This window comes from Callithrix jacchus, chromosome 10, assembly GCF_049354715.1.
Source record: "Callithrix jacchus isolate 240 chromosome 10, calJac240_pri, whole genome shotgun sequence".
Lineage (NCBI taxonomy): Eukaryota > Metazoa > Chordata > Mammalia > Primates > Cebidae > Callithrix > Callithrix jacchus.
Window position 1 is genome coordinate 111366483 of NC_133511.1, and position 19577 is coordinate 111386059.

Genomic DNA, 19577 nt, shown 5'->3' on the forward strand with positions numbered 1-19577 from the left:
AGCAGGCATTTATTAAACAAATATTTATTGAAAAATATTATGTTCCCGTCCTGAAGGACACAAAGGTGATTACAGCACCAGATGGAGGTTTGTAAGAGTCAGGATGGCAATGCGAAGGGTTCTGTAGCATAAATGTTTATTGAATTGAACTGATGCTGTTTCTCTCCTTGAGAAATTTACGGTAACAAACACACAACTAAAGAATTAGTTCAACGTGGTGAAACCCCGTCTCTACTAAAAATTCAAAAATTAGCTGGGCGTGATGATACACGCCTGTAGTCCCAGCTACTAGGGAGGCTGAGGCAGGAGAATTGCTCGAACCCGGGAGGGGGAGGTTGCGTGAGCTGAGAGCGCGCCACTGCACTCCAGCCTGGCGCCTGGCGACAGAGTGATTAAAGAATACTTGAGGAAGGTACAATTTCCTTCCTAGAACCAGTCCGAAGAATAAAGAGTGAGTATATGCTCTACCGTTTATTTCCCAAATCCTCACGATGGCCTCAAACTCCAGCACAGTTTGGCCTCTGGAGATCTTTCCAGCTCCTAACTCATTCCCCTGGCTCCCTCTCTGGCCACGCTGGCCTGTTTGCTCTTCTCCAGACACAGGTACATTCCTTGTTCCATGCCTTTGCTCTGTCTCTCCTTCCACCTAGAATGCTGTTCTCCCAGGTAAGTCACACACCCTCTGAACATCACCTCCCCAGAGAGGCCCTCCATGATCTCCCTGCCTAAGTAGCATTCCCCACCATCACTCTCATCACTCTTCTCCGTTGCTTTTGGCTTCATTTTCCTTTCTAGCAGTTTTTTTTTTTTTTTTTTTTTAGAGATGGAATCTTGGTCTCTCGCCAGGCTGGAGAGCAGTGGTGCGATCTCAGCTCACTGCAACCTCCGCCTCCTGTGTTCAAGCGATTCTCCTGCCTCAGCCTCCCAAGTAGCTGGGATCACAGGCACCCGCTACCACATCTGGCTCATTTTTTGTATTTTTAGTAGAGAGGAAGTTTCACCATCTTGGCCAGGCTGGTCTCGAACTCCTGACCTGGTGATCCACCCGCCTCAGCCTCCCAAAGTGCTAGGATTACAGGCGTGAGCCACCTCGCCCAGACTTTTTTTTTTTTTTGAGATGGAGTCACACTTTGTCGCCTAGGCTGGAATGCAGTGGTGTGATTTCAGCTCACTGCAACCTCCGCCTCCTGAATGCAAACGTTTCTCCTGCCTCAGCCTCCCAAGTAGCTAGGATTAAAGGTGCCCACCACCATGCCCAGCTAATTTTTGTACTTTTGGTAGACACAGGGTTTCACCATGTTGGCCAGGCTAAGCTCAAACTCCTGATCTCAAGTGATCCTCCTACCTCGGCCTCCCAATCTTTATGGCACATCTTGTTAACTGACATTATATCGTATGTAGATTGTTTCCTGAATGTCTTCCCCACTAGAATCTAAGGCCTGTGAGGATAGAGCCCTGCTTCCTTGCTTAGAGCTGTGCTCTCCGATACGGCGCCTGATGCACAGAAGGCATTCCATAAGTATTTAGTGAATTAATTCATTTGTAAACCCTCCTACCTCTTCTTTATTCCTCAGATAACACCATTAGCTCAATTATTACTCCTTTTTTTTTTAGACAGAGTTTCACTGTTGTCACCTAAGCTAGAGTGCAATGGCCTGATCTCAGCTCACTGCAACCTCCACCTCCTGGGTTCAAGTGATTCTCTGGTCTCAGCCTCCCTAGTAGCTGGGATTACAGGCGGCTGCTACTATGCCCAGCTAATTTTTGTATTTTTTTGTAGAGATGGAGTTTCACCATGTTGACCAGGCAGGTCTCAAACTCCTGACCTCAGATGATTCTCCCGCCTCAGCCTCCCAAGAGATGTGAGCACTGTGCCCAGCCTATTACTCCATTTTACAGATGAGAAAACTGAGGCTAAGAAAAGTTCCCTGACACACGCATTCATAAGTTTGTTTATAGCCTACCTTGTCCCAAAGGTGATTTAGAGGACTCAGATATGGTTATGACCGGATCCAGGCCACACAGAGCTGATAAGAGGCAGAAAAAGGACACAGGCCCGTGTCTCCAGGCTCCATCCTTGTTCATTTCACTACACCATCCTGTGTGCCCAGTGCTGTGTAAGATGGTATGCTGCACACAGAATTGCTAGGGAGAGAGTACGCCCAGCCACTGTACCCAGTGGTTGTCATAAAGTGGGAGACCTCAGCAGGACCAAGAGGTGAAATCGGAGAGGTTAAATGGAGAGGAAAACCAGACAGGAGCCCAGGTGCAGATTCCAGCCCAAGCAAGCCCCATGGCTGCCTCCTGGCTGCTGGGCTGGGCTTGTCCCCACCTGCCCCTTGCCTTCCCATGCAGCTCTTCGCGGCAGCTGGCCCCAGCCAGCGGAAGGCGCCTATGAGCCTCGAGCCTGTGGTCCTCAGCTTGGGCAGCCAGCGGCCTCTAACAGGGCCCCCCCACCCCACCCCCGTCAGGAAGTGCCGAAAGAGGAAGAGAGTCGCTGGGCAGGATGAGCGCACAGGGGGCTGGCCAGAGTGCCGGGGAAAGTTGCAATGAGGCCTCAGCTCTGGGCCCAGTGGAGGCGCTGGGGACGGAAGAAGGGGAGCAGCCGGGGACACTGAGGCAGATGTGGCGCTACCGCTCCTGGGACGTGCCACAGATCCCAGCCAAGGCAACCCAGACACAGTAGGTATAAGGGGTGGCCTAGGAGTGGGCATGGGGACCTCTGTCCCTCTATGAGCCTTTTATCTGAGATGCAGGGGTGGCAAAAGTAGGGTCACCCACCCGTCATCCAGCACTCTGCAGAGGCGCAGAGCAGGGCAAAGGAGTTACTGAGTTATTGGCAGAGTGCAGGGAGCTCTGGTGTCTTGACTGCGTAGGAAGACCGATCTCGAGAGAGAGGCCAGGAGTTGAGCAAGCTAGCAGTCCGGGGATCTGGGAAGAGGACCCCCACCAGGAGTGTGGCACTGGATGCTGGAGATTTCTGACCCACCTGTGAGGCCTTGTGGAGACTCAGTGGGTCTTCAGTTGCCTCTGATCTCTTCTCTCAGAGCTTGGAATAAAAGCCACTAAGAAACTTCCCCAAAAGGACCCATGCACCCCAGAGGTCAGTGTGAGGCCTACTTGGAAGATTGATCTGCCCTCCTCCTGGCCACCCTGTCACCAGTTGCTGGCTGAAGGGCTGGAGCCCCACCGCCTAGATCAGCCCTTCTCCCAACCTGCAGGAAACTTGAAGGAAACTGGGAGAGGGTTCTTGGCCTCTGGGTGCCGGTTCTTCCTCAAAATCACAGGCTTACCCTCAGGTCACAGCCCCGAGCATTGGCTGCTTGTGGCTGAGGAAGGTCAGAAAACAGACTGTCAGAACCCAAGAGGGGAGGATGAAAGTGAAGGTGACACAGGATGTGGCTTGGCAGAGAGGCATGCACACAGAAGTAGTGGGCAGCTGGTGTGAGCAGCAGGGTGGTAGGGTTTGGGGAGGTGGAAGACCATACTCCCCAACTCCTGGCCTCCCTTTGTCAGCCCAACGGGGGCCATCAGAGGCTGCCCAGGTGTGTGTAATGGCTGTGCCCCCACAGGTGAATGCTTGGGTTCCAATTGCTCTCACTTCTGGAGGGGGATGACCTCAGCTGCATTCGGGAGTGTCTTTGTGTGTGCACGTGAGATGCATTTCTGGATACGAGTATGTGTGTATGACACACATACAAACATGTGAGGGATGTGGCAACCGGTAACCATTGTCCTGGGGGTAATTTGCATGTAGAGAAAGATGTGTGGGTTCTGTGTGGGCATGTGTGCTTATGAATGGGAGTGTGGTACCTGTTGTCCTTCTATGCGAATACTCGTGAGTGTGGAAGGGCTGCGCAGGTGATTCCTGTAGCGTATGAGATCTATGGGTTCTGTTGACTATGATGTCAGAAAAATGCGATGTGTTGGGCTTGGGTGAGAAGGTTGGGAACCACTGTGGATAGCTATGGAAGGATGACTTTCTAGGAGAAACGTGTGAGTTCTTTGTTGGTGTGCGTGCGAGTTATTAAGTTACTTTGGTCACTGAGTGTGAGAGGCTGGGGTGGGAAGTGTTCGTTTGAGGAATGAGTGGGCATAATTGCGTAAGGGGTGTGTTTGTTCTGCGTGCCTGGGGAGCACTGTGTGACCTTTGTTCCCCTGGGTGCGATTTGGGAGAGCCAAGGGGGTATGGGTGGAGATTGTGAGCGGCTATGAGTAGGCACAGGGTGTGTGAGAGCGGAGGGGAGGTGGTGACAGCAGCCCTCGCGAGTATACACTTGTGAGCCTGCAGTTGTTTGGTGGCGGAGGGATGGGGGGGAAAGACTGTGCGTCTGGGTGCGCGCAGCGCGAGTGTGCCAGGCGGGGAGATTCTGTTGCATCCAGGCGGGCCGGGCCGGGCCGGGCTGGGGGCGGGGCTTTTCTGCTTCCCCGCCCATTATCCGTCCCGCCCCTCGGGCCGCCCCGGCTGACTGCGGCGCAGCGGGTGTTCGGCAGAGGGCGCTGCGGTCCCGGTGCCGCTGCGCGGCCGAGGGGGCGTGCTCGGTGACTGGCAGGCAGCGGCCCGGCCAGCTATGCGGGGTCCTGCGGCCGCGGCTGGCGGCACTTCCTGGAGCGGCGGCGGCAGCCGCTTCCCGGGCACCTGGGCGTGGGGCGCGGGGGCGCGCGGCGCGGGGCGGGCGGAGCGAGCGCGCGCCATGGTGGTGGCGGGCGGCGCGAAGCGGGCGTGCTGAGCCCCGGCCGCCGGCCCGGCATGGGCGTCTCCCGTGGGCCCGCCGCCGGCCGGGGCTAGGGCCGGATGGAGCCGCGGGACGGCAGCCCCGAGGCCCGGAGCAGCGACTCCGAGTCGGCTTCCGCCTCGTCCAGTGGCTCCGAGCGCGACGCTGGTCCTGAGCCAGACAAGGCGCCGCGGCGACTCAACAAGCGGCGCTTCCCCGGGCTTCGGCTCTTCGGGCACAGGTGAGCGGGGCGGCGGCGGGGCGGGCACCGAGGCACCGGCAGGCTACCGCGCCCGCACCGGAGGACAGTCTTCCGCCGCCGGCTGTCCTGGCCACTTCGGCACTGACACCGAGTCAGGAAGATGCTGGCATCGCCGGCACGAGCCGTCTTGGTGTGGGCACCTACTGGGGGTCATCCTCCAGGGCCGGGACACGGGCGGGATCGATCGCCTTGGCACTGTCACCGGATGGGGGTCATTCCCTGGCACAGGCAATCTAATGCGCCTCGTGTAGCACCGTGACAGGGTCGGCTCCCGACCCTCCAGAAGGGAGATGGAATCACCCCAGCCCCCGGCACCAGCAGGTAGGGCCCCCAAACTGGTCACCCGCGCCTTCTTGACACTGATAAAACAGGGCCTCTCTGAGCCTCCTGGCACCACTGATACCGCCCTTTGGACTTTTGTGGGACCCGGTTGCCTACCACCACTGCGTGGCATCTGTAGAACGCAGCCCCGTTGATACCGTCATGACACATGGCATGTCCCCAAGCTCTGGTCTCTGCTTTAATTGTTGAACATGTGAAGCCTCGCCTTGGAGTTGAGGGTGCCTGATCATCTGCCTTACCTTGCTCTTAAGCAGCAGGGAGACCCCAGCCCTCCCTCTGCTAAGCAAGCAGCATGTTTCCCTCTATGACTCTTGCAGCCCATGCTGGGAAAGAGATGGGGTGGGCTGGAGTCTGGAGTCTGTGCAGACTGTTCAGGCTTCATCTTGCCCCCTCCCCCAGCACTCCAAATGTCACCATCTTTTGCCTGTGACAGAGCTTTGACCAGGACTCCAGCGAAGAACTGGGGGGAGGGTATGGAAAGACTGAGTGCATGCAGTTCACGGCAAGTGTGCTGGTCTTGGCCGTGAGCCGCCGCCCGCCCTCGCAGCCCTGGTGTAAGGTAAGGGACGTGAGGCCCCAGGAGTACCTGACCTGGCTCCCTGAGTTCCTTCCCAACTGATTCCTGCCCTTCCCTGGTGGCCAAGGAGCTTGCAGCCAATCAGCCAAGGACCCCAGAGCCATCTCAGACTGAACTCTGAACACTTGGAGTCTGCCCAAGGCCTCCCTGTCACTTTCTGCAGCTGCCCAGACTTGGTGGCATTCACCACCTCCCCCCCCCCGCCCCCAGCTTTGCCCTGCCCCTTCCCTGGGTAGACTTTACCCACCAATAACATGGGCGGTTTTTTCCTGTGGTACGGTCTGGCGTACCTGTGATACTGACCTGTGCCCTCCGCCTGCCTTCCCCTGGCCAGGGCCCACTGTTTGCACCTGTACTCTCGTCTCTCAGCAAACGCACAGATCTAGATTCTTACAATGACAGATGGAGCTCCGTGGGCTCCTGTGTTACCATGCTTCAATGTCATATAATACAGGGCAGGGAGTGAAACTTCCAGTAGCTCTGTTTTGTCACCCACAGGCCTGCAAGATGGAGCAGTTTACACCCTGCTCTGCAGGATGTAGCCTCCAGTGTTCACAGGCTCCGCTGGGGGGAGGGAGGGGCACCATCAGAGGCTTCCTGTCGCTGCCCTCAGGGCATCAAGTGTTGGGTTCTTCTGACCTGTGGCTGTGCCCCTTCTGAAGGGCACGGGTTTGTGTGCATAGCGATGAGCACATTTGGGAGGAAGAACAAGAAGCAAGAGAACCCACAGATACCTTTATGTAATTCTCTAAAATGAGCAGGGTAGTATCCTTATTTTATATTCAAGTATAAGGTGGTATTCTTCCTTTTGTATAAAACAATTTTTGTAGAGGTGGGATCTCACTGCATTGCCCAAGCTGGTCTTGAATTCCTGGCCTCAAGCAGTCCTCCCACCTCGGACTCCCAAAGTGCTGGGATTACAGGTGTGAGCCACCGCACCTGGCGTGTTTCTCCATTTTTGTAGGTGAAAGGAACACGGTCAGAAGGAATTTGCCCAGAGTCACATAGCAAGGAAGAGGTAGAGATCAGGTTTGAAGTCAAGTTGGTATAATTCCAAAATCCACATCCCTTTCTCTATTCAGGATCCCAAACGGAACATCGCAGTGGCCAAGAGAGCCTTAAGAAATACAGATTCCTAGATCTTAGCCTCAGTGTGTCTGACTGGTCAGGTCTGGAGGTGGGGCCGAGGCATTGTTTAAAGCTTCCCAGGTGATTCTGATGTGCCACTAAGTATGAGAAGCACAGAAGTTCGTCACCCTAGGGAGCGTAAGTGCTCTTACTGGATGCCTGATGAGAGGAAAGAAAATTCAGCAGCACCCCTGAAAGCATGGGCCACTTGTTTGGGAGCCCTGTGCTGGTTAGATAGTAGGGCCTTTAGAAATGAATACCAGAGAGCCCAGAGGAATCAGGCAGAGAGCAGCAAGGGAAAAATGCTTCCTCCTGCCAGGCCTGGGAGCTTGGAAAACTGCTCATTGGGGGTGGCCTCCTTCCTCTTGACTTGATGGGGCCAAGGGGTGGGGGTTGGGGGCAGATGTGTGGAAACATGGAATCTACACCTGCTCTGGGCTCCGCCCCCTTCAATGCTGCTTAGCTGGTCCCGCCACCTTCTTTGTTTGTTGCAGCCTCAGGTAAAAGTCCTCGATGTCCCAGCTGAAACCAGCCCTTCATCTTATCCCAGGCACCATGCTGGCTCTTAACCCAGCTCTTGCTTCTCCCCAGACAGACAGATGGACGGACTTCCACCTTCTGCATTTCTCCCACCCCGCCCTCTCCCCCTCCCCACCCCACACACACCAGCCTTGGGGCTGAGGGGCCTGATGGATGAACAGGCTGAGGCTAGAAAGAGAATCAAGGATAACAAGTAGGTCGGCAGTGGCTGCTGAAGCTGGGTGGAGAATTCTGCATGCAGATCCTGGTTCCTGGGGAGAGTTCCATGAACAATTAGCAGTGTCTGCTGTGGGCTTGGCAGGGAGTCTTGGTGGCACTTGGGCCACATATTTGCCATCCTGGCCTCTCTGGGTAGGACAGTCTCTGAATGGCAGCCCCTATGGGGCCGAAAGAGGCTTTTCCTTAAAGTTCGTCTGCCCCACACGACTGGCGTCATCCTCTCAGAATCAGGGGGGCAGCTTGCCATCTCCCTTTTTTTTTTTTATAGCTCAGTGAGCCATGATCCTCCCCAGCTTGTGAATTCCTCCCACCCCAACTCCATCCCACCTTGCTTCTCCTTGCCAGAACCATCAGTCTCCTCCCTGTGGAGGAGGAGGAGGTACAGGCCCTGCTCTGATCCCAGGGTAGTTGGTTTTCCTCTACCCTGCACAGAGGACAGGCAGGACCTTTCCATTTCAGCTTCTGTTGACCTAAGGATTGGGCAGCCAGGAGTGAGAGAGAAGTGGACTCTGTCTCCTCCTCCAGGACCTACCAGGAGGGAGGACTCGCTTATCCTCTGGCCTGGTCCCAACAGCCCGATCCTGGCAGGTCACAGGGCTTGTGGATTAGCTGGTTTTACACCCCAGGGGCATCAGAAATTACCTGGCACCTCACACATGTAGACATAAGGAGCCTTGGCCCTCAGAGCCCCTGGGAACTGAGCGTCTGTGCTGCCATCCCCTGCCCTTCATGGGGCTGAAAGTCACAAGCTTCCCGAGGGCAGGAGGCACACCTGCAGAACAGTGTGAGACAATGGGTCCCCTTTAGAGGCGCCACCACGAGGCTCCAGCTAGCAGGGCCCTGAAGTCAGTGCTGCAGAGTGCCCAGCGGGCAGCCTGGGCAGAAGCAGCCCCTGTTTGAGTTGGTTTTGCAATGAATGGGGAGGGACGTGTTGAGGGACGCCTCTTGCGCAGGGGCGAGAACCCTTTCTATGGCGCCGGGGTGTCTGGGAGCGAAAGGAAGCCTCTTTGAGTGGTTTGTCTCACCCGGGGTTAATGCTGGAAGCAGCCCAGGTGGCTGTGGGAGGCAGGAACAACCCCGAATCCTTGGGTTCCAGCCAGTTTGGGAAAGAAAAATGGGCCTCAGTGGCCGAGCTGTGTTCATCTCACCGTGTTTGCTCCCCACACAATGTCAGGTGCCAGAGTATAGAGCTGGCCCCGCTGGGGACCCAGGGTAGCATTCTCACAGTCTCCCTCTGTGCCAAACACTGTCAGGGGAGGAAATGGCAATTCTTGTCATTTTGTCTCCATGCCATACTCCAAAAAGGTCAGATCCTGGGATGTGGAGCTGCCCAGGATTCTCGGTTGGCACAGGAGCAGGAGACTTGGTGTTCCCTTAGGCAAGGACAGAGGAAGGACTAAGTGATCCCTGGTGAGAGAAAGCTGAGGCTCCAGGCAACTGGACTGGGGAGAGTGAGAGAAACAGGCCTGCCCTCTTCGGCTCCCCATAGGCCTCTCCAGAATTTGCCAGTGGCCCCCCAGGCAAAGGAGAAAGTAGGGGCATAAGTTAGCCCTGAGTCTCGGGCCGCGCGGGCCCCTTAGAGAAGCAGGGGTCCAGAGCCCTTCCACCCACACTAAGGAGAGTTGGAAGGTGAAGAAGCAGACTCTGGAGGCTGTCCGGCAGTGTCGCTGGAGCGACACCAGGGGGCGACAGCTGCCGTTGTGGGAGTCCGGTGGGCGAGGAGCTTCTCCTTCCGCCAGTCCGCAGGCCGGCGGGGACCCACAGGCACTTGCTGGGAGTTACCTGCCGCTCCAGCTGCCGGGGAGCCAATCAGCGGGGCCCAGGGCTGGCTGGGAGGGTGCGTCCAGCCACCTAGCCCCACCTCTCCTATTCCCTGAGGCCCAGCCCCAGCCAAGTGGCCTTGACTCAGCCAGGGTCTTGCAGCTAGCTGGGGTTCGTCTGGGACTCCTGCGCTGGACTTCCAGGGCCATGTTCATTCATGCCTCATCACAGGACCCGGGAGGAGCCTGCCCCCCTCTCCTCCCTGCCCCCTCTGCCTCCTCCTTGAGCAGCCCTCTTAAGTCAGCAGTGGGAGCAGTGTGTGCAGAAAATGGGACCCGCTCCCCGAGTTCCTGGGCCACCCCTGGGCGGTGCCAGGCCATCATTCCTTGCTCTCTGTGGCTCTCCTCTGTTCCATGTCGGGGTCAGCACACATCCGGCCTGCACTGTGGGACTCAGCACAGGACTTGGTTGGCACTCGGGTCACAGATGTGGAGGATGGGCCAGAGCAGTAGCCAAATGCCGTTGAAGAGCTATCATCCTGCCATCTTTCCTCTTCACCCCCTTCCTCGATGAACACCAGAGATGTGGCTAGGTTGGGAGAGCAGGTTCCAGTGAGATGAAGGGCTCTGTGGCTGGGAAGGGGAGAGAGAGGCTGCAGAGACAAGAGTGGCATTCTAGCCCCTCTGTCTTTGGTGATTAACAGCTGCCAGAAGCTTGTAAATTCGTCAGTTTCATGTGATCTTCACAACAACTTTGTAGTTGGTTTGATGCCCATTTTGCAGATAAGAAAACCAAGGCTCAGAAAGGTCCAGGGCTGGGCCAGGATCCCCCAGCTCACACTGGAGCCCAGCCCAAAGATCTCATCATTCTGGGCTTCTCTACTTAGGAGTACTCTTTTCTTCTCTTATTTTCCATCCCTAAACTGGGAGGACTAAGAAGAGGTTTGAGTGCTCCATGGGGTTTAGTGAAAGGTCTTTGCTTCCTGTGCACATGGTGTAAGATCCATGAGGTAATCTGACCTGGACCCCAAGGGAGAATGGCCACCAAGATTCCTTAAGTCAGGGGAGCAGGCTGGACTGGGAGAGGCCTTTGGTAAGGAGACTGGGCCTGTGAGCCTGTCATCACGTGGCTTCCTGGCTGGCTCTGGAGTAGAGGTCAAGCCTGACCTTTTGCCTTGCTTCAAGGGTGCAGGGAGCCTAAAGCCCAATGGACATGCTCAGAGGAGCCCCCATACCACCAGGAGTCTGCCTGGGGGAGGGGGGTCACTTCACCATTGCCTCATGGTGAGAGATCTGAGAGGGGAGAGGGAGGGCCCAAGCACCCTCCCCCTCCACACTGAGACCTCATCCCCTTGCTCCTGGAAGAGCACCAGTTCAGAGCTCCCACGTAGAGGCCTCTCCTCTGCCAGGGATGAGCCCCATCTCAGCACATGCCAGAATAGCTGTCTGGGAGCCTGGGCCTGCGCCGCCCACATCCCAGCATCTTTCGGGTTAACAGCTTGCCCGTCTCTCCACCCCCTTCCCCAGCTTGCTGACATTTTAGAGAGAGAGGCGGGGGTGGTTGTGAAAGGGGGCAGGCTGGTTCTTGCTCCCCAGCCCACACACACACCCCACTGACACAACCTGCCGCCACCCACCCACCCACCTCTGGAAGGCATCCCCTCAGGGGAGACCTTTGTCCACCCTGAGGGCCCTGAAGAGGTGGCCTGACTCTTGGGAGGCAGCAGGAGGGACAGGCTGCCAAAACCATCCCTGGTAGACCCAGGGAGCTCTAGGGGGCTGGTCTCCCTCAAGGGGTCTTTTGTAGGACCCCAGACCTCCCTCTGTCACCCAGGCTGGAGTGCAGTGGCACAATCATAGCTCAGTGTAATCTCGAACCCGTAGGCTCAAGCAATTTTTTACCTCAGCCTCCTGAGACTATAGGTGCAGGCCACCATACTGAGCTCATTTTTTATCTCTCTTTTGTAGAGATGAGGTCTTGCTATGTTGCCCAGATTGGTCTCAAACTCCTGGCCTTAAGTGATCCTCCCACCTTGGCCTCCTGAGTTGTTGAGATTACAAGCCTGAGCCACTGTGCCCAGCCTCTGGAGTCTTTTTAAGAAGTTATTTTAAAATCTTTCTAAACACATTAAATATCTTGCCGTTAGAAAAGTGTGCAGCATATGGTGACGCCTGTTGCTTAGCTTGGTTAGATCTTTGAGTGATGCCATATTTGCTCTGATAGAGAAGGAGGCCCCCATGTCGCCCTCCCCGGAGGAAACCACAATTCTGATTTTGGTGTGTGTTGTTCTCGTGCCTGGTTTGAAAATTGTCCTACATCGGTATGCATGCCTCATAGCATCCAGTGCTGTTTTGGGTGGTTTTAGCCTGGTTTAAATGGTATACCAGGCAGATTCTGCATTTAGGGTTTTCTCTTGGCATTGTTTTGGAGATATAACCATCCTAAATATGAGTTCTTATGGATCCCTTTTAACCTCCACATCTGATTCCATTGTGTGTAACAGCGCTTCTTTGCCCAGGCTCCTGCGGCTGGACCCTGGGATGGTTTGCAGGTTTTTGCTGTGGCAAGGGATCCTTCTGTGTTCTGTCCCCCAGTGCTTGGTCACAGGGTGTGTGTATTTTCAGCTCAGAAAGATGTTGCCAAATTGTGCTCCAAAGTAGTTGTCCTGATTTTTAGTCCTCTGGGGTTATTTTCTTTCTTTCAACTTTTGGTAAATTGGGGAATTGGTCCCCAGGACAAACACTTTCTCCTTCAAGCCTGCAGCAATCCCATGAGAGAGACAAGGGTGGGTGTTAGCGCTATTTAGTAGATCAGGAAATTGAGGCTTAGACAGGTTAAAAGGCTTATCTTGAGGTTGTGTAGCTGGTCAGAGGCAGATCCTCTGGGCCTTTGAAGCCAAACCCACTGTAAAGACCTTTGTCCCCTGTGTGAGTAGTGTGGAAACCTGGAGAGTGGGGAAGGGCCCTGGGGGTTGATGGGGGTTGGAGCATCATGGTCAGGAAGTTGAGGGGGTGTTAATTTTGAATGAGGGGATGAGGGGGAAATGCTTCTTTCAGCAGATGGGGAACGGGAGTCCTCTGCAGACACAGGAGAAGGCAAGGACAGGGAACAGTCACCAGAGAAGAGCGGGCCCTTGAGGGGTTTGTAACAAAGGGGCCCCTTTGGGAGATGGGAAGGGAAACATATCAGCATTCCCATCAGGGATCAGTTTCAGTGTTGGAGACACCAGAGCTCAGCCCAGACCAGCAACTTGTCCACCCAGCGCAGTCCAAAGGCCTTGGGAGCTGGCTCACCTAAGCCTGTGCTGCCAGTGGGATCCACGAGGCTGAGCCTGGACCGTGCGCTGTTCCCTCCACTCACTCTTCAAAGCACACCGGGCACTTCTATGCTCTGGGGATGCCATTAGAAGCACTGTGAGGCCTTGGGGCACACAGTCTGGCCAGGGATGCAGACATTAATGCTGATGGCCCAGGGTTTCAGAGGGTTTGAGGGAAAATGATGAGGGCGGATTCACAGAGCAGAGAGGGGAGTGGCATTCCAGGTAGGGAGATCACTGGATGCCACTTGGTGCCATGTGGAAAAGAGACCTGCGTTGTTTTGTTTGCCAGAAGCACCCAGGGTGGAGTGTGAGGGGTTAAGGGTATGTGCCGTGGACTGCTGAGTTCAAAGCCCAGCAGTGCCGCACGTCAGCGGCACGACCTCAACAAGTGACTTCACCACTTCGTGTCTCAGTTTCCTCATCTGTCGTATGAGGATGTGGGTCATAGGGACAATACCTACAATTCTTAGGAGGATTTATAGCTTAATATATGTAAAACACTTAGAACAGTATCTGGTGGAGTGAGTTATGTAAATGTCAAGTACAGCATTAAAAATATGAAAGAGAGCAGAGAGGAGGCTGGGAGGCCTGTTGACTGGCAGCCCCAGGTCTTGCGTTCCGCTCAGCTGACAGGAGAGTCAGTAAAGGGTGGTTGAGTGCTTTGGGATGCAATCTGGTGGTAGCAGGAGTATGGCTTGGAGGGAGGCTCTGAAGGAATGAGTTAGTCATTCACTGCACAGACATCTCTCTGAGGCCTAGCAGGGGCTGAGTCAGGGACTCAGGATGTGAAGGAAGAGACTGGGGGTGTTTCACCAAGGAGCTCAGGCCCGCTCAGGGTCCTAGCCCAGCCCCCAGGCCTCTGAGACAGCCCCTCCTCCCCTTCCCTTGCCCACCATCCTCTTTGTGACTTCATGTCATCAAACCTACTGTCTAGGTTTCATGAGGAAATCCATGGAGGACATGGAGCAGGCGGTGGCATCCAGCCCAGAAAGGGGCCTCCAGGTGTCACTCTTGGGGTCTTCTAGAGAGGAGAGGAAGGTGGCCACCCAAACCAAGGTGGTTGACATCCCCTTGTGCCCAACAAAGAGAAGTGGTCTGAGCCAGCTGGAGTCTGTGGTCAACGCTTGGATGCAGTTACCCAAAGTAGAAGAAGCCCTTCTCTTCCCTAAAGGTGCCAGCCCCTCCTCCAGGGGGATTCCCTGTTCTTTCCTCCTGCGCTGATCAGCAGTAAACGCCGGACTCACTGCCAGGCACCATACTGGGTGTGCCCAGATGTGCTAGACCAGGCCCCAGCCCCGCAGGAGCTCGTGGTCTGGTGGAGGAGCAAGGCATGTGGACTGAAAGAAGCAGGCCTCCCAGGGCTCTGTGGCAGGGAGCCAAATGGGCAATGTGGAGCTGTCAGTGGGAGGGGCGTGTCATTGGCTGTTAGCAGGCAGCTGCTATCAGATGGAGAGGGAGGCCAGTATTCTGGGCAGACGGTGTGCCAGGTGCGGCAGCACAGCAGTGAGCCGGACACGGTTGGATTGGGGGATGGAGAGTAGGTTGGCTTGGTTAGAACCAAGGCTTTGTGTCACAGCACAGGAGGCCGTTGGTGCCACAGTGCAGGAACCACATCTGCCGGGTGGAGGAGGTAGATTCACTCTGAATCAGTGGCCTCAAAGCATGGTCCTAGGGGTGCCCTGACCCATTTCAGGAATTTCATGAAGTCTAAACTATTTTCATCATATTTTCAGAGCTCCCCTGCTTCCTGACACTTGTACCCACGGTGCAAAAGCTGTGGTGGGTGAAACTGCTGGCCCCTCAACACGAATCAGAACAGCGGCTCCAGCATCAGAGTCCCTACTCCATGAGCACATTTCTTTAAATGTAGTCAAGATCATTAATTTTAGAAAGTCTAGACCCTGGCATCCCTATCCCTTCTGATACTTTGCATGAAGAATTATGAAGTATACATAAAGCACCTTTGCTGCAAACCCAGCTGTGAGGAAGAGAAGCTCTCACCTGTGGAGTTGTACGCTGTGCTAGTTGCTGTTTTTGAGAACAGCATTTGTACTTGGACACCTGATAGACAAGCTAGTTAGATATAGGTATTTGTGAGACGTTTTCTCAAAAATGAATGACATGACCTTGTCCCCTCAAAAACAGTATCACCGTTTGTTGCCAGACACAGGCCACCATGGCTCATACCTGTAATCCTACCACTTTGGGAGGCCGAGGCAGGAGGGTCACTTGAGCCCAGCAGTTCGAGATCAGCTTGGGCAATATAGTGAGACCTCGTCTCTACATTTATTTTTTTTAAATAAATTAATTAACAAAATATTTGTTGCCAAGGATAAAATTTGAGCTTTTGAGCAAAAATGAGAATTTTGGGAAACCTTTTATTCACTTCCTAGAGCCTGACCGCTTCCTGGGACTTAAAATTTTTCTGATGAGGTCAGTAGTGAAGTTGTATGATTTTTGGTATTGTATAATAAAATGTGGGCCATTCGCGGAAGCTTATGCCTGTAATCCCAGCACTCTGGGAAGCCAACTTCAGGTCAGGAGTTGGAGACCAGCCTGGCCAACATGGTGAAACCCCATCTCTACTAAAAATACACAAATTAGCCGGGTGCAGTAGCACATGCCTTTAATCCCAGCTACTCAGGAGGCTGAGGCAGGAGAATCGCTTGAACCTGGGAGGAGGTTGCAGTGAGCTGAGATTGTGCCACTGCACTCCAGCCTGGGTGACAGAGTGAGACACTGTCTCAAAAAAGTAATAAATAAAATAAAATGTGTCACCATTTGGAAGATCCTCATAACTCAGTAAACCAGATTTTCCAATGACCAGTGCTTGATGTTACAAAATTCAAAATGCAAGGTAGTCCAGTGAAAAGTTCATTGACAGGGTTTTATTTTTATTTATTCATTTATTTAGAGATGGAATCTTGCTCTGTGGCCCAGGCTGGAGTGCAGTGGCGTGATCTTGGCTCACTGCAGCCTCAGCCTCCGGAGTAGCTGGGATTACAGGCACCTGCCACCATGCCAGGCTAATCATTTTTGTATTTTTAGTAGAGACAGGGTTTCGCCATGTTGGCCAAGCTGATCTCAAACTCCTGACCTCAGGTGATCCGTTCACCTTGGCCTCCCAAAGTGCTGGGATTACAGGTGTGAACCACCGCTCCTGGCCTAATACAGTTTTAGATTCCACGTTGCAGCTAACCTTTGAGAAACGATCGTTTGTCATATTTTGTTGTAGTCGCAAAGATCTGTGATTACCTGGAAAGGCTGTTAAAGATATTCCTTCCTTTTCTAACTACATGTCAGTGAGGCAGAATTTTCTTCATGTACGTCAGCCAAAACAGCATATCACAACAGGTCGAATACAGGGATAGAAGGAGAATCCAGCTGCCTCCTGTTAGGCCAGACGTTAAAGAGATTTGCAAAAAATGTAAAATGATGTCACTCTTTTTGCTAATTTTTTTTAAGAAAAATTTTTTAATAAAAGTGTTTATATTAACATGTAATGGGTTTATTTTTATTTTTACTTATTTATTTGTTTATTTTGAGACGGAGTTTCCCTCTTGTTGTCCAAGCTGGAGTGCAATGGCACGATCTCAGCTCACCTCAACCTCCGCCTCCCAGGTTCAAGCGATTCTCCTGCGTCAGCCTCCCGAGTAGCTGGGATTGCAGGCATGTGCTACCACGCCTGGCTAATTTTGTATTTTTAGTAAAGATGGGGTTTCTCCATATTGGTCAGGCTGGTCTTGAACTCCCCACCTCAGGTGATCCCCCTGCCTTGGCCTCCCAAAGTGCTGGGATTACAGGAGTGAGCCACTGTGCCTGGCTATTGATTATTGCTTATTGCTTTTAAGCTAATAAATATCTTAAACATTTCTCAGTTTTAATATCTGATATGATATATATTAATAGCTGTCACCCCCCCAAAACAAAACCCTTTTGGGATCTTCAACAATTTTGAGAGTGTAAAGGGGTCTGCAAGCTTTCAAGTAGCCGAACACATGCAAGCTCCTGGAGGATGGTGTGCCCAGGGAGGGCATGGAAGCTCCTGGAGGATGGTGTGCCCAGGGAGGGCATGGAAGCTCCTGGAGGATGGTGTGCCCAGGGAGGGCATAGAAGCGCCTTGCCTCTTCCCTCATTTACAAAAAAAAAAAAACAAAGGAGTTTAAAGAGATCTTGGGATCAGGCAGTTGGACAGCTGTCACTGCATACCCTAGGGCCAATGGCAGGACTGCGAGCTGGGGGGTGGCATTCCAGGCAGGATATGTATAACAGAGACTGGTCTCTTCTGGGCATTCTTTACCTTGGCAAAGCCAGAAGACCAAGAAGCTAGAGTCCCGGCTCAGCCAATTCTGAGTCATGGGCAGTCACAGGTTTCCACAAGCCTCGAGTGCCCCATCTGTTCAGTGGGGCGGTAGTGCAGTCAGCACAGGAGAAATAGCAGCCTCCCGTCTGTAATGCTGGTGAAAAAGCACTTTCTAAGTTGTCAGACACTCCACGGATACTTATTTTTGTGATTGTTTTGTCTGGAGCTGGTGTGATTAGCTTCCCCAGACTTCAGAAAACCTGTCCAGTAGGTGCAAGGGGGCATTAGGTGGCCACATAGGGGGCATTACTGGGGGACCCCCTCCTTATAAGGACCTGGCTCCCACTTCTCACTCCCACTTCTCCCTCCTTAGACCCCGTTCCCAGCTGAGGCATGGGCTGGGCTGTACAAGGCACCAGGTAGAAGGGAGGCCACCAGGCTTTCACCCAGTCTAGCTCTGGGGACCCTGGGAAAAGGAGCTGGGAGGCTCTGCTCGTGCGCTGTGTGCCTGCCCGCCCACCCACCGCCTGCTGCAAGGCCCGGAACCACCACTGGGAGAGGAAGTGCGTTCGGTTACCAATCGGGTTATTTTCATAACGGCTGTCTCAGGCTGCGGGGAGGAGGGTGACAAGGGGGAGGGGGCAGAGGAGCAGCCACGGCTGCTGACTCTCCAAACTAGGACTTGCTCAGCAGAGGCCGGCAGCCCAGAGCTGGAGCCAGAGCCTGGCCTCGGGGATCCCAGCTCCTTCCTGCTTACCCCACTCCTGCCTGCGCCCTGCCTTCCAGATCAGGTCAAAAGGGGCCCCCAGCCCCTCCTTGCCTTCTGCTTCCTCCCTCTATATCTGGCTGGGTGGGTGTGGGGAGGGTTGGATCGGGTGGACCCAAGCCCCACCATCCATCCCTGGGCGAGGGGCCTGCCATGCCAGATTCCTGAAGCTGATGGAAAAGTCCTGCCAAGCTCCTGCAAGCCAGGGCAGACCCTGCCGGGTAAATACACACTGGCCTGGTGGCCTTCTTACCACCCAGCCTGGCCCACCTGCTCCCTGGGGTACATTTTGTTTGTTGTTTTTGACAAGATCCCTGTGGTGACAAGAACCCTGCCTCTCCAGCCCCCAGGCTGACCTGGGAGGGGCTGGTCTCCCTTCCAGCTTCCCTACCTCCTTCCATCCCACCCAGGGTCTGTGGGAGCAGAGCTGCAGGGGTTCTGGGGAGGCAGCTGCAGGTCCTTGCTCTAGGGCTGCCGGAGGTGGGGTCAGCATGCACCATGCCCAGTCTTCACAGAACTCTGCTTCACAGAGTGGGCACTCTGGCTGAATCCCATGGGGTATCCTGTGAGAGCAACTCTGGGTGCCAGGCCTGGTGCCAAGTGCAGAGGGCATTTCTCATGGCACAAGCGGATACCCAAATGGCACCTGCAGCCGGCTGTGTTCCTCATGCGGGACTGGTGGCCACCCCGGGCACTCCTGCTTCCCTTTCCGGGCTCCCAGCCTCCCTGTGGGCAGACAAGCCTCAGGAGGCAGCAGTCACATGCTCTAGTGCCTGTTGTGGGCGCAGGCCCTGCCAGGCCCCTGCTGTCTGCCAGGTATCGCCAGGTGCTCTCCCTCGGTCATCACATCCAGACCTCCTTTATGCCAACATTTTGAACTGGGTAGTGTGAGCCCCATTTTGTAGATGAGAAAATCAAGGCTCAGAAAGATTAGTGGATCAGCCTAGGGCAGCAGTGGCAGATTCAGGATTTCAAAGCCCTTGAACATAACATAGGGCATGAGATGGCCTGGGCTGGAGGTGGCCTGTCTGCTCTAGCAGTAGCCGATGAAGCTCTCCGGCCTGCCCACCCCCATGTCAGCCCCTGTAGCTTGGCTGCCCATAGCCACTGTTCAGCAAGGGTGCGTGGCCAGACACCGCTGGTCTTGTCGCGTGACATCCTCTGTCCTTTCCCAGGCCCTGTCCTTGTTGGGCCCCAGAGCTGGCCAGAGGTTAACGGGGTCCCCTGTGTCCTTTCCCATCCTGTCCCTGTTGGTGTGACAGGCCCCCCTATCTGGAGACTGAGGGACAGCCATTTTGCTGTGCTCTTGGTGTTGAAGCCCTCTGGGTGACCTTTACACATGCTGTGGTGAGTTGGAGGTGACCGAGAATATGAGTTGAGAAGCCGCTGTCATGCAGAGCTATGCTACAGGAGAGGCCTAGGCCCAGGAGAAGCCCCAGCAGAGATAGGAAGTGAGGAGTCAGGCTCTGGCTGACCAGGGGACAGAGGTTTCTATGGAGACCAGAGGAACAGGAAGCACAGGCCTTCAGGGAGGGGCACGGGAGCAGGAGGCCGTGGGTGCCCGGCAGGAGAGCCTGTTATAAAATGTCAACTCAGCCAGTCTGACAGCCTCCCCAGATAAACGAGGAAACTGAGGCCTGTGCGG

At 54.5% G+C, this 19577-nt stretch overlaps 1 protein-coding gene across 15 annotated transcripts in view; it reads left to right on the top strand.

Moving 5' to 3' along the window:
- DGKZ (diacylglycerol kinase zeta) overlaps positions 1–19577 on the top strand; it is a 48955-nt gene that overhangs the window by 12668 nt on the left and 16710 nt on the right. For 6 of the 15 annotated variants that reach the window (XM_078340935.1, XM_035262504.3, XM_078340936.1 and 3 more), the window contains exon 1: positions 4679–4956. The exons of 2 other annotated variants lie outside the window; for them this stretch is intronic. In XM_078340935.1, coding sequence (XP_078197061.1) covers positions 4796–4956 — 161 coding nt within the window. In that variant the 5' untranslated portion in view covers positions 4679–4795. Of the gene's footprint in view, positions 1–2489; positions 2683–4678; positions 4957–17830; positions 17958–19577 lie in introns of those variants that run through there. 7 more of the 15 variants (XM_035262502.3, XM_078340933.1, XM_035262503.3 and 4 more) reach the window with 2 other exon arrangements.